General features: G+C 46.9%; 1 protein-coding gene across 1 annotated transcript; it reads right to left on the bottom strand.

Moving 5' to 3' along the window:
• Nucleotides 1-2,164: 2,164 nt before the first annotated feature.
• On the bottom strand, nt 2,165-25,761 carry IFNGR2 (interferon gamma receptor 2). Its single transcript, XM_079101340.1, has 7 exons — nt 25,531-25,761; nt 18,892-19,024; nt 11,714-11,913; nt 7,883-8,028; nt 6,220-6,379; nt 5,288-5,445; nt 2,165-2,792 (listed from the first exon to the last, which is right to left on the bottom strand). The coding sequence occupies exons 1-7, from the start codon at nt 25,607-25,609 to the stop codon at nt 2,682-2,684; spliced, it is 987 nt and encodes a 328-aa protein (XP_078957466.1). The 5' UTR covers nt 25,610-25,761; the 3' UTR covers nt 2,165-2,681.
• Nucleotides 25,762-27,305: the final 1,544 nt, after the last annotated feature.

The raw sequence follows: 27,305 nt of genomic DNA on the forward strand, positions 1-27,305 counted from the left end.
TTTAAGGCTTTAAGGGTCTCACAGTCTCTGTCGCAGTGATTCAACTTCCATGTAGTGTGGAAGCGGCCTAAGTGACACATAAATGAAATGGCCTTGCTGGATTCCAGTACAGGTTGTGTGGACACTGAAATTTGAATTTCATGTAAGTTCCACGTGTGATGAAATTTCTTTTTTTCCCACAACTATTTAAAGATGGCTCATGGACTATATGAAAACAGGGAGTGGTGGGTTTGGCTAGTGGATTATGGATTATGCCCTATTATAGGGGATGTATAAGATTCCTCCCATTTCAAAAATGTTATGATTGTGTATTTAGCTTGCCTAGAAATTAAATCCCGAGTTAGTACAAATATTAATTCGGTTATTAGTCATTTATAAAGCAGAATGAGGCTTTTTAAAAAAAATACTAGAAAAAAGGGAGCATCTTACTTATTCAAATAATTCCTGTCCTTTTCCCCTGAGTAACAGGCCAGGCCCATGCCTGCTAAGTTGGAGTGGTGAAGGATTTGTACAACTGGACCTCAAGATGCTTCTGCAGAGGCACAGCAAGGGCAGACTCTTGGTCAGTGAAGTTTGGTGTTAGAGTCAGCCCCTTCCCCTGGGGAATAACCTTGGACAGCCTGCCCCTGCTCCCCAAACCTCTGGGCCTGGACTCTGAGTCTGTCATTGACATAGCTGATGCTTTCAACCACGAGGGATACCTTTCGAGGCCCAAACCACAGCCACCTCTTGCCCCAGGACACTAGACTGAACCTATCCTGAATCCAGTCAGCGTCCTCAGACTCTGCCCCTACCTGCTGGCCTGGGCAGACCAAAGTCCTTTGTAAGCAGGGCTGTGTGGATGAGCTTCCTTTCTCACAAAACTGGACTGTCCCCTTCAAGCTCAAACTCTTTCCTGTTCTTTCTGCTACACAATTCTTCCTCCACATCCATGGCTTCCATATCCAAAGATTCAACCAACCACTGACTGAAAATATTTTGTAAAAAATCACATCTGTACTGAATATGCACAGACTGTTTTTCTTGTCATTATTCCCTAAACAATAGAGCATAGCAACTATTTACACAGCAATTACATTGTCTTAGGGATGATAAATAATTTAGAGATGATTTGAAATATATGGGAGGATGTGCATAGGTTATATGCCAATCCAGGCCATTTGTATACAGACTGAGCATGTGTGGACTTGGGTGTCTGGGGGTCCTAGAGCCCGCCTCCTGAGGTTGCTGAGGGATGATTGTTTACCCTCTACTTCTCACTGGGCCTCATCCGTGGCCCACCAGAGGAAGCTTTTCTGTTTTAAATCTTCTGAACAATCCCAAGAAACGTTTTACAATATCCACCTCCTAACTCTTCCTCCACACTGTCAACTTGAGGTGCACCTAACAGATAAGACAGAGGCCTCCCAAGCAGACTCATGTGTTTGGCTTAGGGTTTGTCCTTCTTTTCCATTCTGCAGGAATGGGGATCGGCAAGCTCTCTAGCACTGAGTTGCAACCCCAGGCCTGGCCTTTTAACTCTTGCCATCCTGGACGGCTGGATACACAATGCCCAGCTGGAAAGATAGCCAATTTCTTACCTGCAGAATAGAGCCCGACAGGGGAGAGAAGCTGGTTCTACCAACTAGCACTAGACCTGTCAGCAACCTACTGATGGTGTTTCCTCTTCCCACAGTCAAGACAAGGCTTCCTGAAGGGCTTCTGCCCAAGGCAGACCTTACGGCTATGTGTCCCTTTGTTGGGGAGATGGGGTGAATCTGCACACCCCTTTCCTAAATGTTGGGTCACACAAAGGGTTTTAAATACATATCCTTTGAGCAAAAGAGCCCACTGACCCTGGCTCTATCAGATCACTGTGTGCTCAGCAGATGACACCACTATTAGCTAATTCACGGCCACAGCCCTGCCCTGGTCCACACAGCATGACTCAACACAGAAACCAGGCGCTAATGTCACTCTGGAAAATCCCCTCATGACTTTTCGAGGAATCAAGTGACACCCATAGAAAGTTCTTGCTGAGTTTCCCTGAGGCCTCATCAGCTCTACCCAGGTTATTACTTAAGTAAAGAGAAGTTTAGATAGGATAATTTAAAAGTATCAAAACTTTGCAGAAAATAGGCCAAAATAAAAAAGGTTAAAAGGAGAGGAAAGACTTTACATAGGCTTTTTATAAGTTTGCTATACAATATTTTATTTCCAGCTTAAAAAAGAAAACCACTTAAATTATTCAGAATCTATTTACAGGATTGATCACATTTTAAGCCAGCAGACCAGATATGAAAGGTCTCTCACTGGGACAACTCATTTGCCAAACCAGAGTGAAGGAGAGGCCTGGCACCTGGCCCAGTCAGCAATGAAAAGGTCATCACAGGCATGTCAGGGTCAGGTTTCAAACACTGACCTGCCTTTTTAGTGTTTAAGAGAAGCCTTACTTTTTCTGAGCTATTTCTGTAGAATCATTCTAGAAACTTGTATGACTCAGAAAATTCCTAAAGAAAAATAGTCCCCAGGAGACCCATCATGCCCTGCTGGGTGCTGCAGGCCTCTGAGGAGGGCGTCTGGGGCGCTGTTCTCTGTGAGGTCTGGGCAGGAGGTCAGCAGTTTCCCTGCTCGATGTCCTTGTGCCGGAGGTCGGCGGGCTGGACTAGAGCTTTGATTCAAAGCATTTAGAGAACATCTTCTCACTCCTTTTCTGGGAACGAAATGATGGACACAGAGTCCCAGGTGTCATCCTTTGGTGAACTGTCCTTGTCCAAGGCCTCTAAGATGGGTTGAACTGGGTCCTTTAAGTACTAGAAAAGGTTGAGAGCAAAACTGTGATTAGTTTATCATTTCCTTGTACCAGACCTTCACCTGACTTTTAGCGGGCAGATTCATATTTCATTCGGGTGTAACCATCCTGTGCATGTGTGTGTGTGTGTGTGTGTGTGTGTGGCGCTGGGGATCCAGCCTCGAGCTTGGCGAAGGCTATGCGCACACGCCCTACTGCCAAGCGACACTCCCAGTGTGTGACTGCCCTGCCCTCGTCCTGCACCAGGAGCTATGCTAACCCAAGGCCCAGCCGCGTGGACCCTTCAAAGCCCTGAAGGTCTAACTCCGGAAAGCAAGACAGAAAGCTGCTCTCCGGGCAGGCCGGTCAATCGTGAATCCTAGAACGTCTCTTAAAATGTAACTTTTCAGTCAAAGAGGACAGGGACAGGGCTGGGCTTGTGGCTCAGTGGGGGAGCACTTGCCTAGCATGCACGAGGTACTGGGTTCGAGCCTCAGCACCACATAAAAGTAAATAGATAAAATAAAGGTATTGTGTCCAGCTACAACTAAAAAAAAAAAAAAATAGGACAGGAACCGTCTGTTCAGCCATGACAGGGTGAAAGAAGGAGAGTTCCCAGCAGGTCCTCAGCCACTCTGTCCACCACGGTGGTTTGCACCCCACACAACACCTAAGTGGCGTCCTGGTGTGAAGCCTGGGGCCCTGAGAGCCGAGGCCGCTGTGGAGGGGTCTTTCACAGCACGGAGCTCGCTCTTTTGTTCCATAGCTGACTGATTAAAAGAGGAACAAAATCGAATCATGTGCACTTGTGAAACCTCAGAAATAGAAATGAAATATGATTCATCATTCTTGTGTAACTTCAGCGACCTTTGGTAGATATTTTTCACACTTTCCCAAGAAAGTGAGCTGAGACTCTGTTTCGGAGGCGTGCCCTGCAGGGGCGACCGGCAGTCACCTCACCGGGGCCCAGCTGATGGCTCTGCTGGAGACAGAGATCAGTACTGCCAGTGAAATTCCGAGGTCCAGTTCGGCTGTCGTTTTGTGACCACATTAACAGGGAGGTGCTGGTAGGGACCTTCCTGTAAACTTTGGCACTTTAAATACATCATCGGGGTGAAGAAACCAGTGACCGCAGCTCTCTCTGCGAGCGCCACCGTGTTTTCACGACTTGAACTCATCTAACATCTATTCGTTCCACACGTAGCAAAATAAGAACCTGGTTTTAATGACTTGACTCCATGTTTACCAGAGAATAACGGAAAATCTCTGGAAGCAAATGCTTCTATCTTATTTTGCAGTGCTGGGGACGGAGCCCAGGGCCCTGCCTGTGCTAGGCAAGCCTCTGCCACAGCTCCACCACAGCCCTGGAAGCAAACACCCTTCAAGGTTTTTCTCTCAATTAACTTCTAGTTCTTAAAGTGTCCCGACTGTATCCTCAGCAGTCCCGGTCACCTCCCAGAGCCTCAGGGGCAACAGGATGGTACACAAGGCCCAGTCTTCTTTCTCAAGTCCTTTAACATACCAGTTCCCTCCCGAGCGCCAGGTGCCCGAGGCCTGAGCTCGCGGCTCTGGGTGTGAATTTCCCCTAGGCCTGCCCAGGCTGTGATCAGGATATCGCTTCCTGCAGGTGAAGGTCTGGCTTCCATCCTCCGGTCAGGTTTTCTCCAGAAAGCGAAGGACAGACCCCTTGCCTCAGGGAGGGGCCTACCACAGGACCAATCTCCTGGCCAGGCTAGGACACCTTTTTGGTGAATCCTGTGCCTTTTGTTTTTTTTTTTCAATAATGGGGACTGAAGCCAGGGCCTTGTGCACACGAGGCGAGTGTGCTACCACTGATCTATATCCCAACTCCTTTTTCTTTTCTTTTCTTTTGAGACAGGGTCTCACTAAATTGCCCAGACTGCCAACTTGCAGCTGGCATGACAGGTGTGCACCACCACGCCCAGGAACCCCATGCCATTTTTAGAAAAAAGATCTAATTTGTGGTCAACCATACATATAAAATTGACCACCGTCACCATTTGTAGGTGTAAAGTTCAGGGGTGTCACGGACATTCCCAGTGCTGTGCAGTCATGGCCACCACCCATCCCCAGAACTCCATCTCCGGAAGAGGAACTCGGCAGCACCCCGCCCCTCCCCAGCCCTAAAAACCACCTTTCTACCTTCTGTCTCTATGAACTGACTATTCTAGGAAACTCAGATAAATGGAATCACATGATACCTGTCCTTTTGTGACTGTCTTTTGAAATTTGGCCCAATGTCTCCAAGATTCATATTTTGTGACATGTCAGAATTTTTCTTCTTCAAGGCTGAATAATCCTCCATTGTATGACTGCTCCACATTTCTCTTGTCCAATCATCTCAATGGACCCTTGCATTTGCTTCCACCATGAGATTTTGGTGAATACCACGAACATGAGTATGCAAATAGCCCTGGACCCTTTTTAACTGCAATCTGTGTTCACAGCTTTGTCCATGGCAACCTTTGGGGGAGGACCAGGGGCCAGTACATATACCTCTTCTATCTGTGCTGGGATGCTTGGCGGGGTGTGGAAACAGTATTTAACCAATTCTCTGTACTTCAGGACCAGGAAGAAACAGGCCCCTGCCAGGGCCAACAGCAATGTGAAGGCTCCCACCGAGATCAGGATGACTTGCTTCAACTTGGTGGAGTCTGCAGAGATGATATCAAAGTGAACAAGATGACCACCCCAGGCCATACGGACGTGAGTTACCTTTTCACCTGCCAAGGCTTAACGGTATTCACGTCCCAGGGAAACGGACAGCTCCCCTTCCTTCTTCCCCCACCTGTGTGCTTAAATGGATCCTAAACCCCAAATCCAAAATACGAAATGTTGCAAAACCCAAAACATTCTGAACACTCACATGTTGTCACCAGTGGACAATGCCACACCTGACCTTACGTGTGGGTCACGGTCAAAATACAGGTATACTCAAGACACTATAAAATTCCTGGGCTGGAGATGTAGCTCCATGGAAGAGCGCTTATTGAGCATTAGGGAGATGCTGGGTTCAATCCCCAGTGACAGACAGACAGATAGACAAATACGTTACCCTCAGTCTATATGTATAAGGTATATATGAAACATTAATGGATTTTGTGTTTAGAAGTGGGTCCTATTACCAAGATATTTCATTATGTATATGCAAATATTCTAAAACATCTGAAAAAGTTTGGAATCCAAAATACTTCTGATTCCAAGCATTGTGGCTAAGGGCTACTCAACCTGAGGCTAGTCGTGCTGGCCAGCTGCCCTAGCTGCTGTGGCCCTCTGCAGTCTCGTTATACTGGCAGGCAGGTACTCTCTCCAAAGCCCCTTCTCCCTGGGTCTCCTCACTCCCAACACGGTTGGCTCATAAGCACTCCCTATCTGAGAAGTATTCTTCTCCCAGCTCGTGAAGGACATGAGAAGGAAGGTGCGCTTACCATCTGCTGTTGTTTCATAGCAAGATGTGTTGCTCAGCTGCCCGGGTCTGGGGGTGCTTTGTGCCATCCAGGACAGCCGGGCTTCGAATTGTAAACAGTATCGTCTGAAGGGCTTCAGACCATCCAACAAAAAGAAGTTGCTCTTGAAAGGGCCTCTGACCTGTTCAAACACCACAACATGCATGTCAAGGCCCCAGACACGTGGCGTAGGCCACTTCTAGCTTTCCCAGAGTTTCCCCAGATTCACAGAGAACACAACAAAGAGTAGTAAGATTTTTTTTTTTTTTTTTTTTTAAGACTCACTGTCTTGCAGGGGACACGTTTTGTCAGTGAAAATTGGAGACCAGCCAGGCACAGTGGTGAGTGCCTGTAATCCCAGCAGCCTCGGAGGCGAGGCTGAGGCAGAAGGATTGCGAGTTCAAAGCCAGCCTCAATGATTTAGCAAGGCCCTAAGCAACTCAGTGAGAGCCTGTCTCTAAATAAAATATAAAAAAGGGCTGGAGATGTGACTCGATGGTCAGTGCTCCTGGGTTAAGCACCCCTGGGTTCAATCCCCGGTACCAAAAAAAAAAAAAAAAAAAAAAAAAAAGGAAAGTAAGAAAGAATGAAAAAAGAGAAAATCAGTGAGCACAAAGATGAAAAGCATTGGTAGCCTTTGGGCTGTGAGGTCTTGGAGGATTCACTGCAGTGCCTGGAATTCAACAAATCTCAATTTCTAGATTTTCTCCTTTAAAGTTGACATCTTGTGTCTTATGGTTAAGCTAATCTGCCTACTTTACATAGATCAACAGAAAAAAAATATTCCAGGAAATACTGTCCTTTGGTTCCCAAGCTGCTTCAGGCTTGAAATGACATGCGTTGATTCCCCATGCTGTTCGAGTCAAAATGACCACAAGGCTTTATGTCACCAGGAGAAGGCTGGACCGCAACTGAACGGGCTGACCGGGCCCCTGTGATCTGAGGTCCCTCTGCCAACCCGCTGCCTGCCCTGGTCCCTCAGGTGGCTTGGGCCTGGGCTGGCTAAGCACCTGCAGGTCTCCACATGTACCGAGCCTTTTGAGACCTGCTGGCACTGCTCCGTGGAAGCTCTTTGGCTTTCTGGTAGGTTTAGACCGATTCACATGCATCCTTTGTACAACTGTTCAGACCATTTACATGGGCCTGTCGACTGCAGGCATGGGTTCTGTGTCTTCCTGGATATGCAAAGTGCCCACGGGGTATCACCATCAGGGGAGAGGGGAGCCTGATGAGAAGGGAGCCTTCTTCTGATGTCACCAGGTGGTTTTTGGAGGCCCCACGGTTAACTCAAATGGAATCCCAAGACCACTGCAGTCTTCAAGGTTTAACTACACAAATGGCTTGAATAGAAACAGGCCCATTCAAACCTCCCCCGCGGCTGAGATGGCACAGGCATTATGGACAATGCACTACCAAGTGGGAATGAGTGATACCAAAGAGGGGCGCTTCAGATCACCGGGCAGGCTGAAGTGTCTGCACAGCGTGTGGACAAACAAAGAAGAGACTCAGAACTGGCTCAGGGCTCAGACTCCAGGAGATCCTGGGAGACTCGGGTCTATCGGTCCATGTTAAAGTTTCCTGTCTTCTCCAATGTTGGAAACCCCAAAGGAAAGAAAATCAAAACAAAGAATAAAAATGCTCTTGCCTGTTGGATTCCTGGTTTCTCCTCATAATGGACATAATACCAAAACGTGGCCAAGGAGGAATCAACATGAAAGGGAGGCAAGAGTCTAACGACAAGGGTGCCTTTTCTTGGAGTCACCACGATGTGTTTTGGCGGCCCGATAGTAACTGAAATAGAATTACAAACAAACAAAAAAAACATGTATATATGCACACAGACACACTCGCGTATACACACTCACACCGAAAATATATACTATATATATGTATATAGTGTATAACATGTACTATGAATACAGTAAATATACAGTGTGTGTATACACACATTTATATTTGTATGTGCAATGAGGTTGCATTCAGATGCGCAAACCCTGAGAGACTGCTCTGGGTCTGAGATTTATTTGGGATAAACTCTTAACTGGGTCCTGGTAGGAGCGCATATCTCAGCCCAGAGCAAGCCTCTCCGGTCCCTTGGGGGACAGGTCCGTATGAGGAGGTGGGATCACATCTGGCAAGTGCAGGATCCTCCCTGGCTGAAAGGCCACCAGAGCTACTATCTCCAGTGGAGCTGTTACCTGGTCCCAACCAGGGACATGCCCAGTTACAAGAATCATTACACTCCCTGGTCTCAAGTCTATGACTCTCCCCACCAGGTATTTAAGATGGTTCCAGGTGAGATGCTGTTTTCCAGTCAGGGATCATTTGACCAAAAGCAATGGCTTCCAGTATTGTGGTTGACATGACACCTTTTTCAGATGCCTACAGAAACAGAACTTCTGACCTTTGGTTAGCCAAACTATTTTAAAGTTTTAGTAATTGAATCCTATTTCATTTTTTCTCTTATTTAAATTCTTTCATTGGTTCTCTTAAGATATGCCAGTCTTCTCAGTGAGGCTTATATTATATAGCTAGGTATACAACATATACCTAAAATTTCAATTTAAATAAGCAAAAGTGGCATTTACTATTTATGTTTGAGACAGGGTCTCACTATGTTTCCCAGTCTAGTCTTGAACTCCTGAGCTCAAGAGATCCTCCTGCCTCAGACTCCCTAGTAGCTAGGACTCTGGGTGTGCACCACCTTTTCTGGCTTCTACTTGCTAACTTTTTAAAAAAAAATTTATTTTTTGGTATCAGGGATTGATCCTAGGGGTGCCTAACCACTAAGCCACATCTCCAGTCCTTTTTATATTTTATTTAGAGACAGGGTCTCACTGAGTTGCTTCGGGCCTCACTAAGTGGCTTTGAATTGGCAATCCTCCTGTCTTAGCCTCCCAATTTGCTGGGATTACAGGTGTGCATTACCATGCCCTGCCTATTTGCTAACTTTTAAAAACATTTTTCTCCTAGCTTCTTGTAATAGTAAGTTTGAACCTAATAACTGAGAAATGCTGTTGTGGTGTAAGTCTATTTATTATGGCTTTTTATATAAAGTCATAGGACAACCAAGGACTGTGACTCATGATGTGCTATCAATGAAAGTTTACAGTGTTTAGTGAGCAGCCATGTACACAGTATTGTTAACTGGAGGAACTGAGGCCAAAGTACAGGTTGCATCCTTCAAGTTCTAAGAGAGCCATCTTGGCACATTTTACACAGGAGACAACTGTATCACGTGCTCATAATGGTGGGGCTGGATTTCCCTTCCACATCCATGCTTGCCCGTGTGCTCCAGGTTGGCAAGGGTTAGGCACATAGTTTGGTTGAGTTTTTCTTTGAAAAACTGGTCCCTTCAGCCTCTGCATCTGTGCCTTTTCATCCCCTAAGTTCTGGTGGGGGAGCCACATCCGGATGGTGCCAGGTGGCCGAGTCAGGGCTGGCCTGGCCCGCTGCCAGCTGTAGCAAGGCTCTAGGACTGGCTGCCAGTGACAGTGACAGGGAGCTCTTTCTTGGAAGCTGCTCACAGACACTGGCATGCACATTCTCCAGCTTCCCTTTTCACAACTAAGTGGACAGAGCATGGCAAGCGTGCTGACTGCAGGGCCTGGCCACCAGCTGCAGGCCTCTCACCCTCTGCATTCTCTACGCGCGTCCATGTGCACACAGAATGGCCCAGCACACGGGTGCCAGCCTGCACTAATCACTTCCCGGCTGAAAGGACGATGCTCACAGACCTCCCTTCTGAAGACAGCCCAGGTCTGGAGTCTGATATCCATCTGATAGGCCTCATTCCTTGAGGGGAACATGACCTGCTTTCTCAAGGGCCCTGGGAAGAGTGGCTTGATGAGGCAAAGAGTAGTCAATGAGCAGCCTCAGGCACCAGGAGCTTTGCCTGCGTGTTTACGTGGATCCAGGCAACACACGTGTAAGGTTCTCCCCATGCCAGGGTGACACGGACAGTAAGTTGGGATATGAACGCGGGTCTGTAGGACACCAAAGCCTGCTGCCTCCACCCCATCTCAAACCTCCACTGAGTCCAACTCTCCCAAAAATGGTGAAGGCAACTGATGGAACTCGAGACTGTCTCTGCCTCAAACTTTGTAAGCCAGGAGGCAGCAAATGAGAAGGCGGCCAGGAACTAACCAAGAACATTGCTGCTCAGCTCAGGCTGGGAGATGGGGTGGCAGCTGGCTGACACCAGACCAACAATTTCATGCCAGGTACTCTTGTCCCCTGGGTAGTGGCAATACCGATCCTGACTTTTTAAATTTCTAATTCCCACTTAGGTAGTAAATAATATTTCACACTCAAATGTTGCTGGTTTTCAAATCAAGGACAAATGACTGTCCCTTGCAGATGACCAGCTGGTAGGGACCTCCCTGTGTTTGCTGTTCTGATCCCCATGTCATCTAGAACAAACTATTGATGAAAAAAATAATAACTTTTTTATTAAGGAAAATTTCAAACACATAGGAAGTGGAGAGAAGATCATAACAAAAGCTCATGGACTCATTGTGCAACCTAACCAGCAACTTTTAGGCAGCTTTGTTTCTTCTGTAAGTTGTCCTTGTCCCCCTATAAATCTCAGACATCACATCATTTCATCTGCAAATACTTCAGTATGTGCCTCTGAAATACAAGACCCTTCTTTCCACACTATTTTTGTTGTAGTAAAATATACATAAAATCTATCATCCTAACCAAGACCACTCCCTCTTTTAAAAACACAAAAAATCATCATAATATCTAAAATAAATGAATAATAACTGCTCTATGTATCATCAAATATCTGGATGATGGTCAGATGTCCTCAATTGTCTTATGCTTTTCTTAGTTTGTTGAATCAGGATCCAAGTAAGCATCATACTTTCTGTGTGCCTAAACCAGAGAACCTGAGGAAGTTTCTGGACCGGCTGACCAGGCCACAAATGGACTCCTAGCATCTGAGGGTTCTTGTGCCCCATCCAGTAGCTGGGAACACACTGGTTCATTCAACAAATGTTATGTGGCGGTGCTGTTCAAGGTTGGATGAGAACTTTCCTCAACACAGAATTGGCTGGTCAGAGCAGGAGGTGAAGAGGGAAGGAACAAACCGACGTCCCATCTGGCACAGAGGTTGGTAGGCTTCCAGTAAAGGGCCAGGTGAGATTGGCATGGGCTGGGATGCAGCTCAGTGGCAGAGCAGCGGCCTAGCATGGAGGAGCAAGAAGAGATGGGAGGGAGGAAGGCAAAGAAGGAGAAGGAGCAAATGCAAATAAATCTGTGTTTCAATGACTCTTGATTTATGAAAGCAGGAGCGGGGCAACTGTGGCTCCTGGCCGGGTCACTCACACTCGCCGGGCATCAGCCCCCAGGTCGGTGCACAGGTCTGAACATCCTGTCCACTGATGGGGGCAATATTTAGGGTGAGGGGCAGGGCTGAGGCTCAGGGGAGGAGAATCGCTGACTGAAGAGGCCAGTCAAGTCCGCTTACCGTTTTGATAGTGTTGGAACCCAGGCAAGGTCACCCAGGCAGAAGCGAGTTCTCCCAGCTCCGCCCGAACACGTAAGTAGACGTTGAAGTGCGGCAGGAAGCCATTGGCGAGGCTGGCCGAGGTGAAGTCACACTCTGTCGCTGTGATCTGCGTACAGTTCACCCCGGTGGACTGGACATCCTGCCACTCACCAGTGGTGCTGGGAAGGAAAACAGGGTTTCAGTTCACAGAATCCCTCCTCTTCCTGGGTAAGGGTCCCCAGAAACTGTTCTTAAAACAACGGTCTTCATACAGCTTCTCAGTCTTTCGGCACAGATTAAGAATAAAAACAATCGATTGAGAACTAATTCACGTCCCATACGACTTGCTTATTTTAAAACATAGATTTCACCAGTTTTGAGTATATGCACAGGGTTATGTAGTCGTCAGCAGGACCATGACCATACTGTTTAGAGTAATTTCCTCACCCTGAAGAGAAACCTGGTAGCCCTTAGCAGCAACTCCGTGTTTCCCCTAACCCTCGGCCCCAGGTAACCACTAATCTACTTTGTCTCAAGAGCTTTCCCTCTTCTGAATGGGATCATACAATAGGAATGGAACTATATGACGTGGTTGGGTTTTTTCCATTGGTGCCTTTCACTGGTTCCTTGTGTCAAGGTCCATTCATGTTGTAGCATGTATTAGTGCTTCACTTTTTTCTTTTTTTTAAGCCAAATAACACTCCATTGCAAGGATAGACCACATTTGGCTAATGCAATCACCATTTGGTAGACATGTGCATTGTTTCTAACTTTTTTTTTTTTTTTTTTTTTTTTTTGCAGTACTGGCATCGAACGCAGGTCCTTGAGCTTGTGAGGTAAGCACTCTACCAGCTGAGCTGTCTCCCCAGCCCTGAGCTGTCTCCCCAGCCCTCTAACTTTTACCTATTATAAATATACAAGTTTTGGTGTGGATGTAGATTTTAATACTCTGGAGTATGTCCCTAGGAGTGAAATTGCTAGATGTTATGGTTTGGATATGGTGTCCCCCCAAAAGCTCCTGTGTTCATGCAGGAATGCTCAGAGGAGAAATGGCTGGATTGTGAGATCTGTAACCTAATGGGTCATCTTAGTTTAAATGGGTGGTAACCGTAGGCAGGTGGGGTGTGGCTGGAGGAGGTGGGTCACTGGATATGCCCTGGAAGGGCTGTTCTTCCCTACAGCCCTCCCTCTTCCCTCTCTGCGCTCTGGCCACACTGCGGTGAGCAGCTGACCTCTGCCTAACTCTTCAGTCACCATGTTCCTCCTCACCTCAGGCCCAGAGCAATGGCCATCTACCGACTGAGACTTCTGAAACTGTGAGCCCCAAATTAACTTTTCCTCCTCTAAGTTGTTCTTGACAGGTATTTAGGTTACAGTGATGCAAAACTGGCTAACACAGGGGACTTGCCAGACTTTTTCTAGAGTGGCTACATTTTATAGGCCCACCGATAACGTTTGAGAGTTCCAGTTTTTCTGTATCCTCACCCATACTTGCTGTCTCTGTCTCTGATTAGAGCCATCCTAGTTTGTACCTGGTGTATCTCTGTGGTTTGATTTGCATTTCCCTGATGAACAACGAAGTTCAACGTCTTCTCGTGTGCTTATTGGATATCTGTAAGTCTTCTTTGGGAACTATCTAATTAAATCCTTTATCTACTTCCTAATTGGGTTATGCGTCTTTTTGCTGAGTCTTAAGAGTTCTTTAACATATTCTGGACTCAAGTCCCTTATCAGCAAATGGTTTACAAATACTTTCTACCATTCTATTCCTCAACTGATTTCAGTGCTCCAACTCAGCTTTGGTAGCCTGCATCTTAGAAATGACACTGGATTGCTAGAAGCTCCAGTCCTGCTTCCCGCTTGTGTGGAGTTTGTTTTTGTCCCATAGCTGCCCATTTAAAGAGGGTCTGCCTCACCCATTTGGAAATGCTTGTAAGTGACAGTACACTTCCCAGAGTCCCAATGCCATGACCCCATGTGAGACCCTAGTCCTTAGCTCTGACTCCTGTCCTGTCTTATGAGACACAGAGTTCAGAAGAGACTTGGAGGTGGCTGTTAGAAAACTGAGTGAGGGGCAGTGTCCCTTCTAGGAACAGGATGTGCCCTGAACTGCAACTCTGACTTAGAAAGCAACAGATCCCTCCCTGTCCCCTGATCCCTCCTTGTCCCCTGATCCCTCCCAACCTACACAAACCACACATCCTTCTAGTGTACCTCTCACCCTGTCTGAGATGTACCTTCTGTCAAAGTGGCAAGTGACAAGATGAAAGCCATTTCAAGACATGAGGCCAGGACTTCTGTGGAGGAAACCTGCCAAGTCTACATAATACCCAGCCTCAGGGTTCCAGACCCTAATGGAAGGTGAGATCCCAAACTATAGGCACCTCCTCTCAGGTAAGCAGGGTGTCTTCCAGAAGGGGTACATCATTTCCTTTTCAAGATACACAGATACTGGAAGATACTCTGACCTTCCCTCTGCCAATGCCAGCTGTTGAACTTGGATGATGCAAGACTCCCCCAACATTCCCTGATTCAACAGGGAATCGACCATGTTCTGCCTTCTTGCCTCTCCTCAACCTTGCCCCTATGTGAGAATTACTTTATAAAAAAGTCTCTCAGATAAGAGGCTTAAAGAGGAACAAGACATCCAAGTTTAAATGAGAGCTGACACATGGAGGTTGGCAGTTTGGGGTAAGGAAGAGTGGAAAGGAGTGCTCCTTCCCCATTTGTGTGAGAAGGTAAGAATCAGGTGATGTCGGCCCCTTTCAAGTGAGTAATAAATGTCATAAAGTAATAAACACAACCTCAAGAGCATGACATTGCCCCTCGTCAGCCCCTGCTGAATCAGTCAGCCTATACTTTATTTACCTGGAAAGTTACCCTGCCTCCTCCCTGCAATGAACCAGTTTGGATGGCCTCTGCTCCAAACTTTTATCTGGTTTTTTTTTTTTTGTACTGGGGATCAAACCCAGGGAGGGCCTTGGGTATACTAAGCACATGCTGCACCCCTGAGCTCCACCCCCAAAAGATGTAATTTGGAAAGAAACCCTCGTAGTGAGAAGAAGCATAACATTGTGCATGGATGCTTGTGACCTGGAGCCAGATCACCTAACGTCTCCGTTCCTCAGTCTCCTTATGCACAAGAGAGGGGTCCACTGTAGTGTCTGCCTCCTGGAGTTGTCAGGAAGACTGAGCAAGTGGACATCAGTGGACTGAGCCAGTGCCCAGTGTCCAGGAAGCACCTAACGAACGTTTGGTGAACAAACTGACTGCCACTTCTGTCTTGCAGGACAGGCTCTGGACGCTTGAGCCTTCTGCCACTAAGCCTGCTCCTGCTTTTCCACACCAATGTGGTCAGAGCTGCTGCTGGCCCTGCTCTGGCCTTCCAGGACTGAGGGCTGGAAGTGCCCTGGACGGCTCCCTTCTGAGGAGACTCAGTGCAGGCTAACGCGTGGCTAGGCCTGGGTTTCCTTTCTGACCCACAGCCCCACATGCTTAGGCTCTGCTGGCTCCTGTTTGGCACCCGGGCCATGTGCCTAGAAACTGAAGAGGCCTTTCAACAACACTCTGAGCCCTCCTCTGAGGAGAACTCAGTCCCACCCTTCTACCACAGTCCAGGACAAGGAGTTGGCGTCCCCACACAAGATCAATGTGAGCTGTCATGCAGGACCTGCTCACTGACGCCCTTGGCCACCAACATGGTTCACAGTCTGTCCCCAGGAGTGGAGTTTTGTAAAAGCCCTGTCCAGCCTCTGTTAGGCCACTTACAAAACATTAACAAAATCCCTCTCCTTTGACCCATCAATCCCTCTTCCAGAAATGTGAGAAAACAGAGGTAATTTATGTAGGAAGATGTGATTTAAGAAAGTCACCAGCTATCAAATATGTCTGCCTGTAATGGGGAAAAAAATAAATACATCACGTTTAACACCTCAGATAATTAAATATTCAATAAAAATGTTTACACAAAAATAATTATCTAAAGAAAGTGCTTACATGCTTAATTATGTCAAAATAAAAACACAGAAAAGGATACAGGAACCCAAAGAACAGTCTCAGCTCTGTGTCATTCTTTTAAACACAGGTATACACATTTGCAAATGAGTGCATTCATTTAGAAAAAAAAAATCTAGAGAGAAAAACCACTAAAATGAGCACAGTGATTATTCTTGGAGCATATTTTAATTTGATTCTTTCTACTTTTCTGGGTTTTCAGATTTTCTACAAAGAACATGTACTGCTATTGAAATCAGAAAGGAAACAATGTTTTGAGAGGTCAGGTCTGAGACTGAGCCTGGCAGCAGTTCAGGAAGGCTGTGATCTAGAAGGGGCCCCACCATCCTGCTGTCTGCATCTGCAAGACAACCAGAAATCCAGAAGGTTTTGAAATATATATTTTTTTTACTTTTAAAGTGAAATCTTTAAATTTGTTAATGTTGGCAATTAATTGAAAAAATAATTAGATACTGGGGCCACACAGCCTGCAGGCCATTATCTGGAAACTATGATCTAAACTTAAAATCCTCCCATAAAATGCTCCAAGTCATTTTGGCTTTGCTACTGTGAGTGTAAAAAAAAAAGAACTAAACAAAAAAAAAAGTCACCTTCATTCATAATTATAATACTACTTTTCCAAAAGAGTGGAAAGTTTAAGTCCCACCAGCCTCAAAATTAATAAAAAGTCCCAAACATATATAAATGTATCTGAGAGCAAAACAAAAACAAAAGTCCTCTTCCATCTTCAAATCTACAATGGAAAAAAAAAAGCCTCATTTCCAGATTTTAGTGACTGCTCCAACCTCTATCCCTGAGGGAAAAAACAAAACAAACAAAATGCTTTCCAAAAAGAAACAAAGCAAAACAAGTTAGTATATGATATGAAACTATCAGACTTTTTGAAAAAAAAATTCAGTAAATTTTTTTTTTTTTTTTTTTTTTTTAATAAACCGAGGTCTCTAGACAATCTACAAATATACTTCCCTGTTCAAGGCTAAGGAAGGCCAGTCAATAAACTGGCTGTGGTTTTCCCTTCCTGAAAAGTTCCTGTTTATTTCTTGGAGATTACAATTACTGAATGCTGAAAGTAGGGCCATCTTCATGGGCATATGACCTGTGCAGTTGCACAAGGTACCCCTCTCAGAAGTACATGGTTTGATGCTCTGCTGTCACCATCTTGAATTCTCAGTATGTTTTGAACAATGGGCCTTATAATAACTGGAGGCAGTGATTCAGATTCAAATACTGTTGTAGTAGGCATTTAATGCTGAATAATATATACACAGGAAATGAAATCGGTCTGTCAAAGAGACATCTACACTCCCAAGTTCATTGTAACACTATTCACAATAGCCAAAATGGAAATAACCTAAGTGTCCATTAACTGATGAACAGATTAAGAAAATGCGGTCCATATACACAAAGGAATGCTATTGAGTCATAAAATGAACAAGATCCTGTCATTTGTAACTACACGGATGGAAATGGAAATCATTAAGTGAATAAGCTATGCACAGAAAGACACGTACTACAGGAACTCACCCGTATGCTGAATCTAAGAAGGTTGCTCTAATAAGAGTTGAAAGTAGAATGGTGTTTATCAGAGAATGGGGGCAGCAGGCAAGTGGAAGGACGGGGTAGGGGAAGTCAGTGGGTACTAAGCTGCAGTTAGAAGGAAGAAGTTCTGTTTTGTATATTTCAAAGTCTGGAAGAAAGGATTCTGAAAGTTTTCACCATAATGAAATGATAAGTGATAAATGAGAAGACAGATATGTTTAATGTGATATAAACATTACACAATATATATGTGTATGGCAACATTCCATGGTACTCTACTAATATGTACACATTTGTATGTATCAGTTACAAAATAAATTTTAAAATTTATTAGGGAATCCATTTCTCTAAGAAATCAACTGCCTGTTATTTTTCCACGTTTCCTTCCTGTTCTTCACCATAAATACATTCCAAACTTTGAAGTCACAACTTTTGCCAGATAACATATAATTATCTTTTTCAGTGGTTGCCATTTCAAGTGTAAGTGAGCATGCTGCAATTTGCCATTTTTCTACCGACAGATATGAATATACACTTCGAAGTGTATCTTTGTGAATATGGTTTTGTTCTTTTTTGGGGGTTGGGGTGGGATTGGATTATCTGCTCAGAGTAAAAGTAATATGGATACTCTTGTGACTTTTTTAAAAATATTTTTTTAGTTGTTGATGAAACTTTATCTTTATTTATTTATATGTGGTGCTGAGAATTGAACCCAGTGCCTCACACATGCTAGGCAAGTGCTCTACCATTGAGCCACAACCCCAGTCTACTCTTGTGACTTTTTAAATGTGTAAATAATGAATAATTTCCAAAGGGCTAGGCTAGTTAATCCTGCAACCAGCAGCATGTGAACAGGTGTCTATCAACTGCTTTCTCACAAGCATCTAACAATATCATTTCTTTAAATTTTGTTTAGTAGTATAATTGGTCAGTAACTTCACCTTCATCTTCAATTAACTTACTTAGCAATTAAACAAATACTAAGGACCTGGATTTTGCTGGTCTTCTTTTTATATGTGCTTATGTTGAGAATCAAGTTCAAGGCAAACTATGAAAAAGCTTGGAAAGGAGATGAGAGATAGTTTGAGGGGCCAGGATAATATATTATTCCAAACTGAGAACACGTTGAGAAACAGAATTCACTGTGACTAACTGACTAAACTCCCGATGTAGCTAAATTGGGGCTGTATGGTTAAGTAACAGATTTTTTAACTCTCCCGATGTAGCTAAATTGGGGCTGTGTGGTTAAGTAACTCAGATTTTTTAACTTTGAAGAAGTTGATGGCTTGAAATCTGCCTCTTGCCTTTCCGAGACTGGAAATCAACCCTTGTCCTGAAACCAGTGAAAGAATAAGCTTTCCTTAAAGCAAGATACTGCAGGGTCAGAGAGCAGAGTTCTCGACTGCTGTGCCACGGAAGCCTTCAGATGAGTGGGAGGTTGTGAAATCTCTGTCCTTGGAGATTTTAAAAGGACAAGAGAAATATCGGCTTCCCACAGATTTGATTACAATCCCACTAAGAGGCAGTAACCAGTAGCTGGTCCTAGGGCTCCCTATGACTCCCCCACAGCTCACGGCAAGGACACAACAGAGATCGCTACTTACTATTTAAACTGCACCCTGTAGACCACTGGTCTGGTGCCATTGCCTGGGGACGGTGACTCCCAACTCAGAACCTGTTTCTCATTGTACAGGTGAATCTTCGGGTGCAGAGGAGCAGCCAGCTGTGAAAGAGAGTCTTGAGAGGAATGGAGAATGAGAGAAGAGGGATGGGAAGAGAAAAGGGGAGGGCAAATGAGAAAAGTCAATTCCCAAAACCCTTAAAGGCACATTATCAATGTATCATTCATATAGCTCCATTTTTGTCAAAGTGCAGAAATGGTACTGCTGTTCTCCCTGGGCATGTCCCCTTCCCACCTGTGACTAAGATGGCAGCACTACTGACGTGGTAAGTGGGAAAACAAAGAAACAAAGGAGGTGCCTGGGGCTACCTCTCCACAGTAGCTAGGAGAGCCCTGGGAACTGCAGGGCTGACCTGAATCCCAGGCCTACTGTTTGTAGGGCCACTTGAATCTAGACTGTCAGAGCCTCAGTTTCCTTTTCAGCAATAAGGGATCACAAATAGTACACACCCCATAGCCTTGGGGCGAGATTACACTGGTGACCATGTGATGAGCATTAGCCCTAGATTGGTTACCAAGGAAGTTTTGGGTAAACGTCTCTGAGCTGGCACACAAACACCCCAAATCAGGTAGGCAAAGCCCAAAGGGGCAAGGGAGGGCAAGGGCTGTTTCCTGGGCTTCATCAGAGTTCTCTGTTTCTCAAGGACCCTGGGTATAACGATCACTTCTGAGATATCAGATACACTGCAGATTCCCCAGGCTCACTGCAGATCAGGGAAATCTGCATTTTCCTTAAGCTTCCCAGCTCATTCTTGGGTATAGGAAAGTTTGAGAGACATGAACAACAAAATCCCATACTCTCTACATGTATCAGAAGCCCCTTCTTTGGGGTGGCCTGGAAGAAGCCACCTCAAGGCCCTGTCAAGCAGAGGCTTCACAGGACGGGTCTAGTTGACAGCACGCGAGCCTTTTCTCTAGACAGAAACCATGATAACACTTTCTGTGATTGAAAGATTAATGAGAAATGCTCAGAAGGTAAAAAGAAAAGTTGAAAAACATGCTGTTCCTGAATTCAAAGCAGGAAATTCAAACCACACATTTTCAGTAAATGCATCCAAACCTGAAGAACAGGTGCCAATCAGCCTACAGCCTGGCTTGCCACTCTTCTTCTGAATGACACATTGCCAAGAGTCTGTGGTCACTTGTTTACTCAGAGAATGTCCATTGCTTCCACATGGATAAGCCCGGCAGACCTTCATTCTAGCTCCTGGTCAACAGCTAGGCAACACTTCTCCTGAATCAGACAGGCCTCAGAAGAACCTGGGCCAAAGGCAGATCAGCAACACTGGGTGTGAGGCAGAATGCTGAGGCAGCCATGAAGGCACAGATCCTCAGCTGAGCTGAGGACTGAGGACCCGCTTCCAGGGAGGGCTGTGCAGTGCCCCTGGGGTGAGTGCTTGGCTAAAGCTGGGCACCCATCAAAGAATCTCAGAAACCTCCTTGTACGGCCTGTATTAGGCTCCTATTGCTGCTGGCCACAAACCCAGTGGCTTGTAACAACCTAGATTAATATATAATCTTACAGTTCTAGAAATCAAGTTTGAAATAGGACCCACAGGCTGAAGCCAAGGTGTCAGCAGGACTGTGACCTCCTCCTGGGGGCTCCAGGGCAGAATCCACCTCCTTGCCTTTCCCACTTCTGAAGGCTGCTCGCATTTTTGGCTCTTGGCCTCCAATGCTGGGCTGAGTCCTTCTTGAGCTAGCACCTCTTCTGCCTCCTTCTTCCATATTCCAAGGACCTTTGTGAGGACACTGGGTCCACATGGCCTGACAATCCTGGACCATCTCCCCGTCTCAGGATCTTAAACGCCATCACACCTGCGGAGTGGTCACATATTCACAGGTTGCAGGGATTCCACTGTGGACATCTTTGGAGACCGTTATTCTGCCTACGGTACTGCCCCTTCTACATCCCTATCCCTGGGGAGAAGACAGCAGGAATTTCCGTGTTTCGTGTCCTCCACCTCCTGGCACCCCATCTCCGCAGTCTGAACGTTCAGCTGAGAGAGGAAGCCCCACATCAGGAGCTGACCAGGAGGCGCTCCCTCCCTCACCCATGTGGGACCCTGCAGGGCTGGGGCAGCGCCAGTGGCAACTGGGAGGCTCCGTGTCCCTGTAGCACCAGCACTGAAAACACCAAATGGCATCCCTGTCCAAACTAGAGTTCCCAGACCAGCCTCCACTGTCCTCGGCTTGCATTGCCCTGAGCCTAAGAGGACATAACACAGCTCTGTCTTTGGGGGAAGTTATTTTGAGTCTCAGAACTGTGGACTCCACTGGGAAGTGCCAAAGATTGCCCAGTCATGGAAAAGCACCTTACAAAACTGCCCTCCTCACATCTCCAAAGACCCTCACCCTTTGAACCTCAGCCTTTCCTTCCAGGTCCCGTGGCCCCTTGCTGGCCGGGGGAAGCACCAGGCACACGCCTCCCTGGGACCCTGCCCTCACAGTTCCCTTTCCTGAGAGCCCTCTTATCTGGCTGCTCAGGTGCTGCCTGATCAGAGCCCTGGAGTCAAATGACAAACCGCCCTCTGGACTCTGTCCCCTGCTGTAACCTTTCTCCAAGGCACTGTTCACACCTGAGTTCTTCATTTTCACCAGGGTGTTGAGGAACACTGATTCTAGAACAAGATCTCAGAAGTAGATCACTTGGGCTCCTCGCCTCTGGCGAGATGTCTGTGCCTCAGGCTGAGACTGGCAGCAGCGTGCTCCCCAGGCTGTTCTGAGGAACCAAGGAGTTAATTTTAAACAGGGTGCTGGCACAAGGCGAGCGCTCTGTGATCATCTCATCTTCTCGCTGCCGGCAGCTCTCTGACAGCCTATGGAGTGGGTGTTCCAGAAAGGCAGGATGTTGCTGGGTTTGGAGTCTTTTATGCCCAGGGCCTGGAGCAGCAGGCACTCAAGTTTAGTGAAGGAATGGCCTGTTCTTTGCATTCAAACCCATGCAACCGACGCAAAGCCAGGCTCTCTCTCCCTCCCTTGAGTTATGCTAGAGTTCCCCCTTCTCTCGGGTCTCAGGGGCTGGACAACTCTGGACCATTGGCTTACCTGGATGGCTCTAAAGAGTCAATATATTTAGGGCCACCATATATTTAGGGCCTTCAATGATGCTGACAGAGGCTCCATGGGAAAAGAACAAGAATTCAGGGTCTCAGGTGGAGTCCTGATCCAAAGTCTACAGCTACTGAGCCTCAATTTCCTCAAGAGTAATGAAAGGCAAACCACACACTGCTGTCAGTGTCACTTTAAAGATGTGACTATTTCAGGGTTTCCTGATTCCTCATGAATGAATGGCTGCTTCTGCAGGTGGTGAACCGCAACCAGTTCCTGAGACAAAGTGGCCACCCTATGCGGAGGCCCAGTCCTGGGCGAAGTATTCCATGGTTCTGCCCTACCATAGGCACAGTGTCTGTGCCTTGTGAATATGTCAGGTTACATGGCAAAGGGGAAACAAGGTTGCAAATAAAACTTAGGTTCCTATTCTGATGACCTTCAAATAGAGAGATTATTCTGGAATATCTGTGGGCCCAATGTAATCACAGGGTGTTGTTTCTCTAGAAGCTGGCAAAAGCAAGGAGGTGATTCCTCTATCTGGGGCCTCAGAACCTTGACTTTTGCCCTGAAAAACTCAGATCAGATTTCTGACCCCCATAACTATAAGACAGTCTGTGTTGTTCTGAGCCACTAAGTGGGTGATTATTATAGCAACAACAGGAAACTAGAAAGTCCCACCAGGGCGTCACAGACACCCAGCTCCTACCAGATAAAAATTTACAGTCCTTAAATTTACAGAGCTCTCCGATACCTTCCTTCTCCATGGTCTCGGAGAAAATGATTCATCAACTTTTAATGGGAAGAGGAGATAAGCCAAGTGTAACCTGTATGAATTGTGTCCTTATAGCCACAGCTCCGGCTAACCTATCTTCCTGCCTCCCTTCCCCAACCCATCACCCCAATCTATCCCGGATCCAGGCATTTGGGACTTTATACACATATAAAAATGGCCTATCCTGATCTGTACAGTATAGTGTAACACCTCACATACAGATAATAAAATACAATTAACATTGAACTTATCATTTGATCTTGACAACCTAGGATCAACTCCTCCGGATCTTTCTGCATGGTGGAGGGCATTATGATGAACATGAATTACATGATATCAATAATCTTGCCTTCAAATGAGAAGTAAAAAACCATTCCTCACTCTTCAGCCATTCCTCACTTCAATAAATACTGGACATCAAGTTATTTACCTGGCTTATTTGTCTAAAGGATGGCTTTGCTTTCTTGGGAATAAAATGGGAAGATTACCTACTTTGAAAGAATGGTTGAGAAATTTAAGAGAGATATGTACACACACACACACACACACACACACACACACACACACACATGTGCTTGGCACCTCGACTTAAAAGGTGGTTCAATAAATGGTAGCTAGGATTATCATCTATAATGTCAGCCAAAAACATCCCAGCTATGTGAGAGTTTTGATCACCAAGACTGTAGACAAACAGGAGACCTAAGGAGCATTCATTTGCAGTGGTTTTGTGTTGTTGGGGATAGATGGTCTTTGTCAAAGATCTCTAAGCACATTAGAAGGTTTAGAAGTTCAAGTTAGCAAATAATGGCAATAGAATATCGCAGCACAGGTCCACATCCAACCCACTGGGAAATTAAGCAGCCCCTACAATTACAAATAGAAGCCTTAATTCTTCAACACTCAGGAAATTAAATTGACTTACTACATTTTCACACTGTTGGTTACATTTTTTTCTCTGGAACAAATGGTCACTTAACAAAGCCTGGTTACAAATTGTTGGGTTCCATATTTTACATATGCTACCCTGATAACAACTCTAAGGGGTAGATTTTATAAATCTTCCTTTCAAAAAATTATTCCAACACTCTTCCCTGCCAGCACTGGCCATAAAGGCAATCTCGTCATTATTAAAGGACACTTGTAAAGTATGGAATAGTCCTGCTTGCCACACAATCATTGTTTATATTTGCACTTTGTTTTGACTAAAAGAGGATTTCTTTTTAAAATATCCCAGTTAGATTTTTGTAAAAATTATTCAGCATGAAAATTTTCAAATTGCTTATTCTGAAGAGATTTGGGTAAAGTGCTAGTACTTTCCAAAGGATCCCTGGGTCCAGTTTATTGTCAGTGAGCTACAGACCAAAACTTTTGTGGAATAAAGACCACCGGTAGTCAGTGCCACACCCTCAGTGACCCTGATACAAAGTACCACCACTTGCCCATCACCAAATTTGGGCAATTACCAAATCTAATCTGAGGAAACCTAGGCAGGGGGCATACATAGGTTCCTCAAGACTGGAAGCTGGGGAGCAGCAGAATTAAGATTCAAACTGATTCCTATGGAAAGGTCTGACTCCCACAGGAAAAGTCAAGCATTTAACCAGGGCACATCTTCCTTTGCATCCCCCTCCCACTTTTAGGAGAAGCTAAACTTAATTAAGGGCCTTTGCAAGAAATGCTGGTAGAACCAAATCCCTAAATTCTTGAGACTAATCAAGTGTCATTCAATCTTGGATATCACCTCTGTAGGAAAGAACCCAGCAAAATACGTGTACACAGTGTTCTTTGGCACTGAGGTCTTTTTCTCTTCCTTTGGTTTTCTGTTTGGCTCATTGGTATGATTAGTTAGGGTCAGAGGTAAGAAAGATGCCTTACTGTCTGGCGGAACAGAGCTGGGATTAGAAGCCTGGTTCTGCTGACATCCCCACCCTCCCCGCAACTGAGGGGAACTGGATATTTCTGCTCCTATAAATTTATAAGACTTATAATTAAATTTATAGGATCTTATAAATTAAGTCCCTGCCCCTCAACTGCCCCCCACAGCACCAATCCTTGCTGCCTCAAGGAAGGTCTGAGTGCAGCTTCCAAGTCAGGCCACTGGAGAGGGCCCTCCAGGAAGGGAGTAAGCGCACTCTAGACAGGGTTAAGAATCTGCGGTCAGCAGAGGCAGCCCTTTCCCAGATCCCTGATTTGATTTCCCCTTTGTTCATTTGAAAATCTGGAGATTTGGGTGGCAGTCAGTTCCAGGCTCGGTTGTTCTGGGGTGGGGGAGAGGGAGGGGCAGAGCGTCCAGCCTCCTGAAGAAGCAAGGGGAGTTTCCCTTGTCTGGGAAGGATGTCCCAGAGGCCGGGGGCCGGAGGGGTGACGGCCGTCCAGCGGCTCCCTCGAGGTGGTCCAAATCCTTGCACGGTCACTGCCTGGAGTTCCCGCCTCCACCCCACGCTCACTGCGGGCTCCCGGTGGGCCCCTCCGGGCCACTCCGCTAGCTGTGGGCACCCTCCCCATCGAGGCTCCAAGAGGACCCCTCCCAATCGCGGCGGCCCGCGGACCCCAGCGCTCCGGGAAGCCCGTGGAACCCCACCCAATCCGGGCAGCCGGCGGAGCCCAGCCGATCGCCGCAGGCTGCGGGTTGCAGGCGCTGCGGGCACCGGGCGGCCCTCCACGCCGGCCAGGAGCCCCGCACACCTGACCCGCAGCCGCGCCCGCTCAGGCCTCCGGGGCCCTAGCCGGGCTTACCTGGCGGGGGCGCCGCGGCGCGCGGGCAGCAGAGCAGCAGCAGCGGCAGCGGCAGCCACAGCCAGGGCGGCGGCCGCATGGCCCGGGGCGCTGGGGCAGCAGCAGTCGGCCCCGGCGGCCCGGCCCCTGTTGGGGTCCGCCGAGCCGCTCAGGGCGCCGCCGCGGCGGCCATGGCGAGCGCTGGGCGCAGGGCGCCGGCCCGCCTCTTCCCGAGCGTCCCCGAGCTGGGGAGCCCGGCCCCGCCCCGCCCCGCCCCGGCCCGCGCCCCGCCCCGCGCGGGACTTTCCCCCGCGTTCCCGGGAAAGCCGCGGCGGCTGGCCAGGCGCTGTCCACCGGGGCAGCGCCCCGCGCAGCCCAGAGTGTGGGCTCTGCGGCCGAGCGGCCGGGACCGAGGCCGCGTCCCCAGCGGCGGCCTGGCGCAGAGCAGGGTGGAGAGGGGAGCCCCGCCGGCGCCCACCTTCGGGGGGTCGCGGTCCTTTTGGGAACACCCCGCGAAACCCAGCGCCGGATGGGCCTCGCATTCCCTTTCGTCTCCCGCTACTCGAGTGCCTGGGGCACGATTTTGAGGATTAGCCCCTTTAGTTTGAACTTTTGTTATCTCAGCTTTTAACGCTTTTGTTGAAAAGGGTTTTAGGGGCTTAGGATATAGTAGTTAGGGCCCTGTTTAACGGAAGGAGCGGGGCTTGGCGAATAAAAGGCAAAGAGCAACGGGAACTTCCCACATTTCTTAATAGTCTGTGGTTTGGCCCTGTGTCAGGCTGTGGTGTGTGAGGAAGTAACCCCTAGGGCTGGCCAAGGCCAGGCCTGTCTCCGAGCTGGAGTCTGAGCCTGCTCTGTTGCCAGTGCCATGCCTGCTGGAAAAGCTTTGAGCCACTGCCTTCTCCCAAGACCGACCTTAAATCCGGCTCAGCGCGGAAGCCCAGGGCAGAGGGTCAAAGGAGGAGATGGGTGGAGGCGGACCAAGAATTAAAGAAGGTCGCCCTGGGGATGTGGCTCGGTGGTAGGGTGCTTGCCTACCAAACGTGAGGCCAGAACAGTGAAAAATAAATAAATAAATAAATAAATAAATAAATAGGTCATCAGTGTCCAGCGCAGCAGGTCGTCAAGGTAGTATTGAGCAATATAGACCTTTACTTTTGGACTTCCTGACTTTTAAAATTTCCTTTGTGTTGAGCTTTTTTGAAATTGGGCCAATATAAAAATAAGTGATGAAATATCTAGCAAGCCCTTGAATTACGCTTTGAGTAGTATTTCAAGACACAGAGATGTACTTACATGTTAAGGGAAAACAGCAGGACAGAAGCTGGACTCCTTCCCAGCGGGAGGTATTGAAAATGACTAGTCAACTGGCTAGGTGTCTGCAGTCTGTAAGCTCAGCCACTTGGAGGCTGAGGCAGGAAGATGACAAACTGGAGGCAATGTAGCCAGATCCTGTCTCAAAACAAAAGTTTAAAAAATAAAAAAGGACTGGTGAGGGTAGCTCAGTGGTAGAGTGCCCCTGGGTTCAGTCCCCACTACTGCCCACCCTTCAGGAAGGGAGAAACATGCCAAAATAAGAACATGAAATAGGTAGTAACCTTATGAATAGTAAGTTTCCTTTAAAAAGAACCCCCCCCCACTCCCGCCGCCAGTGGGTATATTTTACTTTGGGGGGCATGTTAAAGAAAAGGAGTGTCCATTGGCCTCATCTGAGGCTAGGAAGGGTCTTGATCTCCTTTGCGGTTGAATTTTCAGGAGCAGCCGCACCGAGCTGGATGCAGGATGGGAAAACTCTC

Source organism: Sciurus vulgaris (genome assembly GCF_902686455.1).
Source record: "Sciurus vulgaris genome assembly, chromosome: 10".
Lineage (NCBI taxonomy): Eukaryota > Metazoa > Chordata > Mammalia > Rodentia > Sciuridae > Sciurus > Sciurus vulgaris.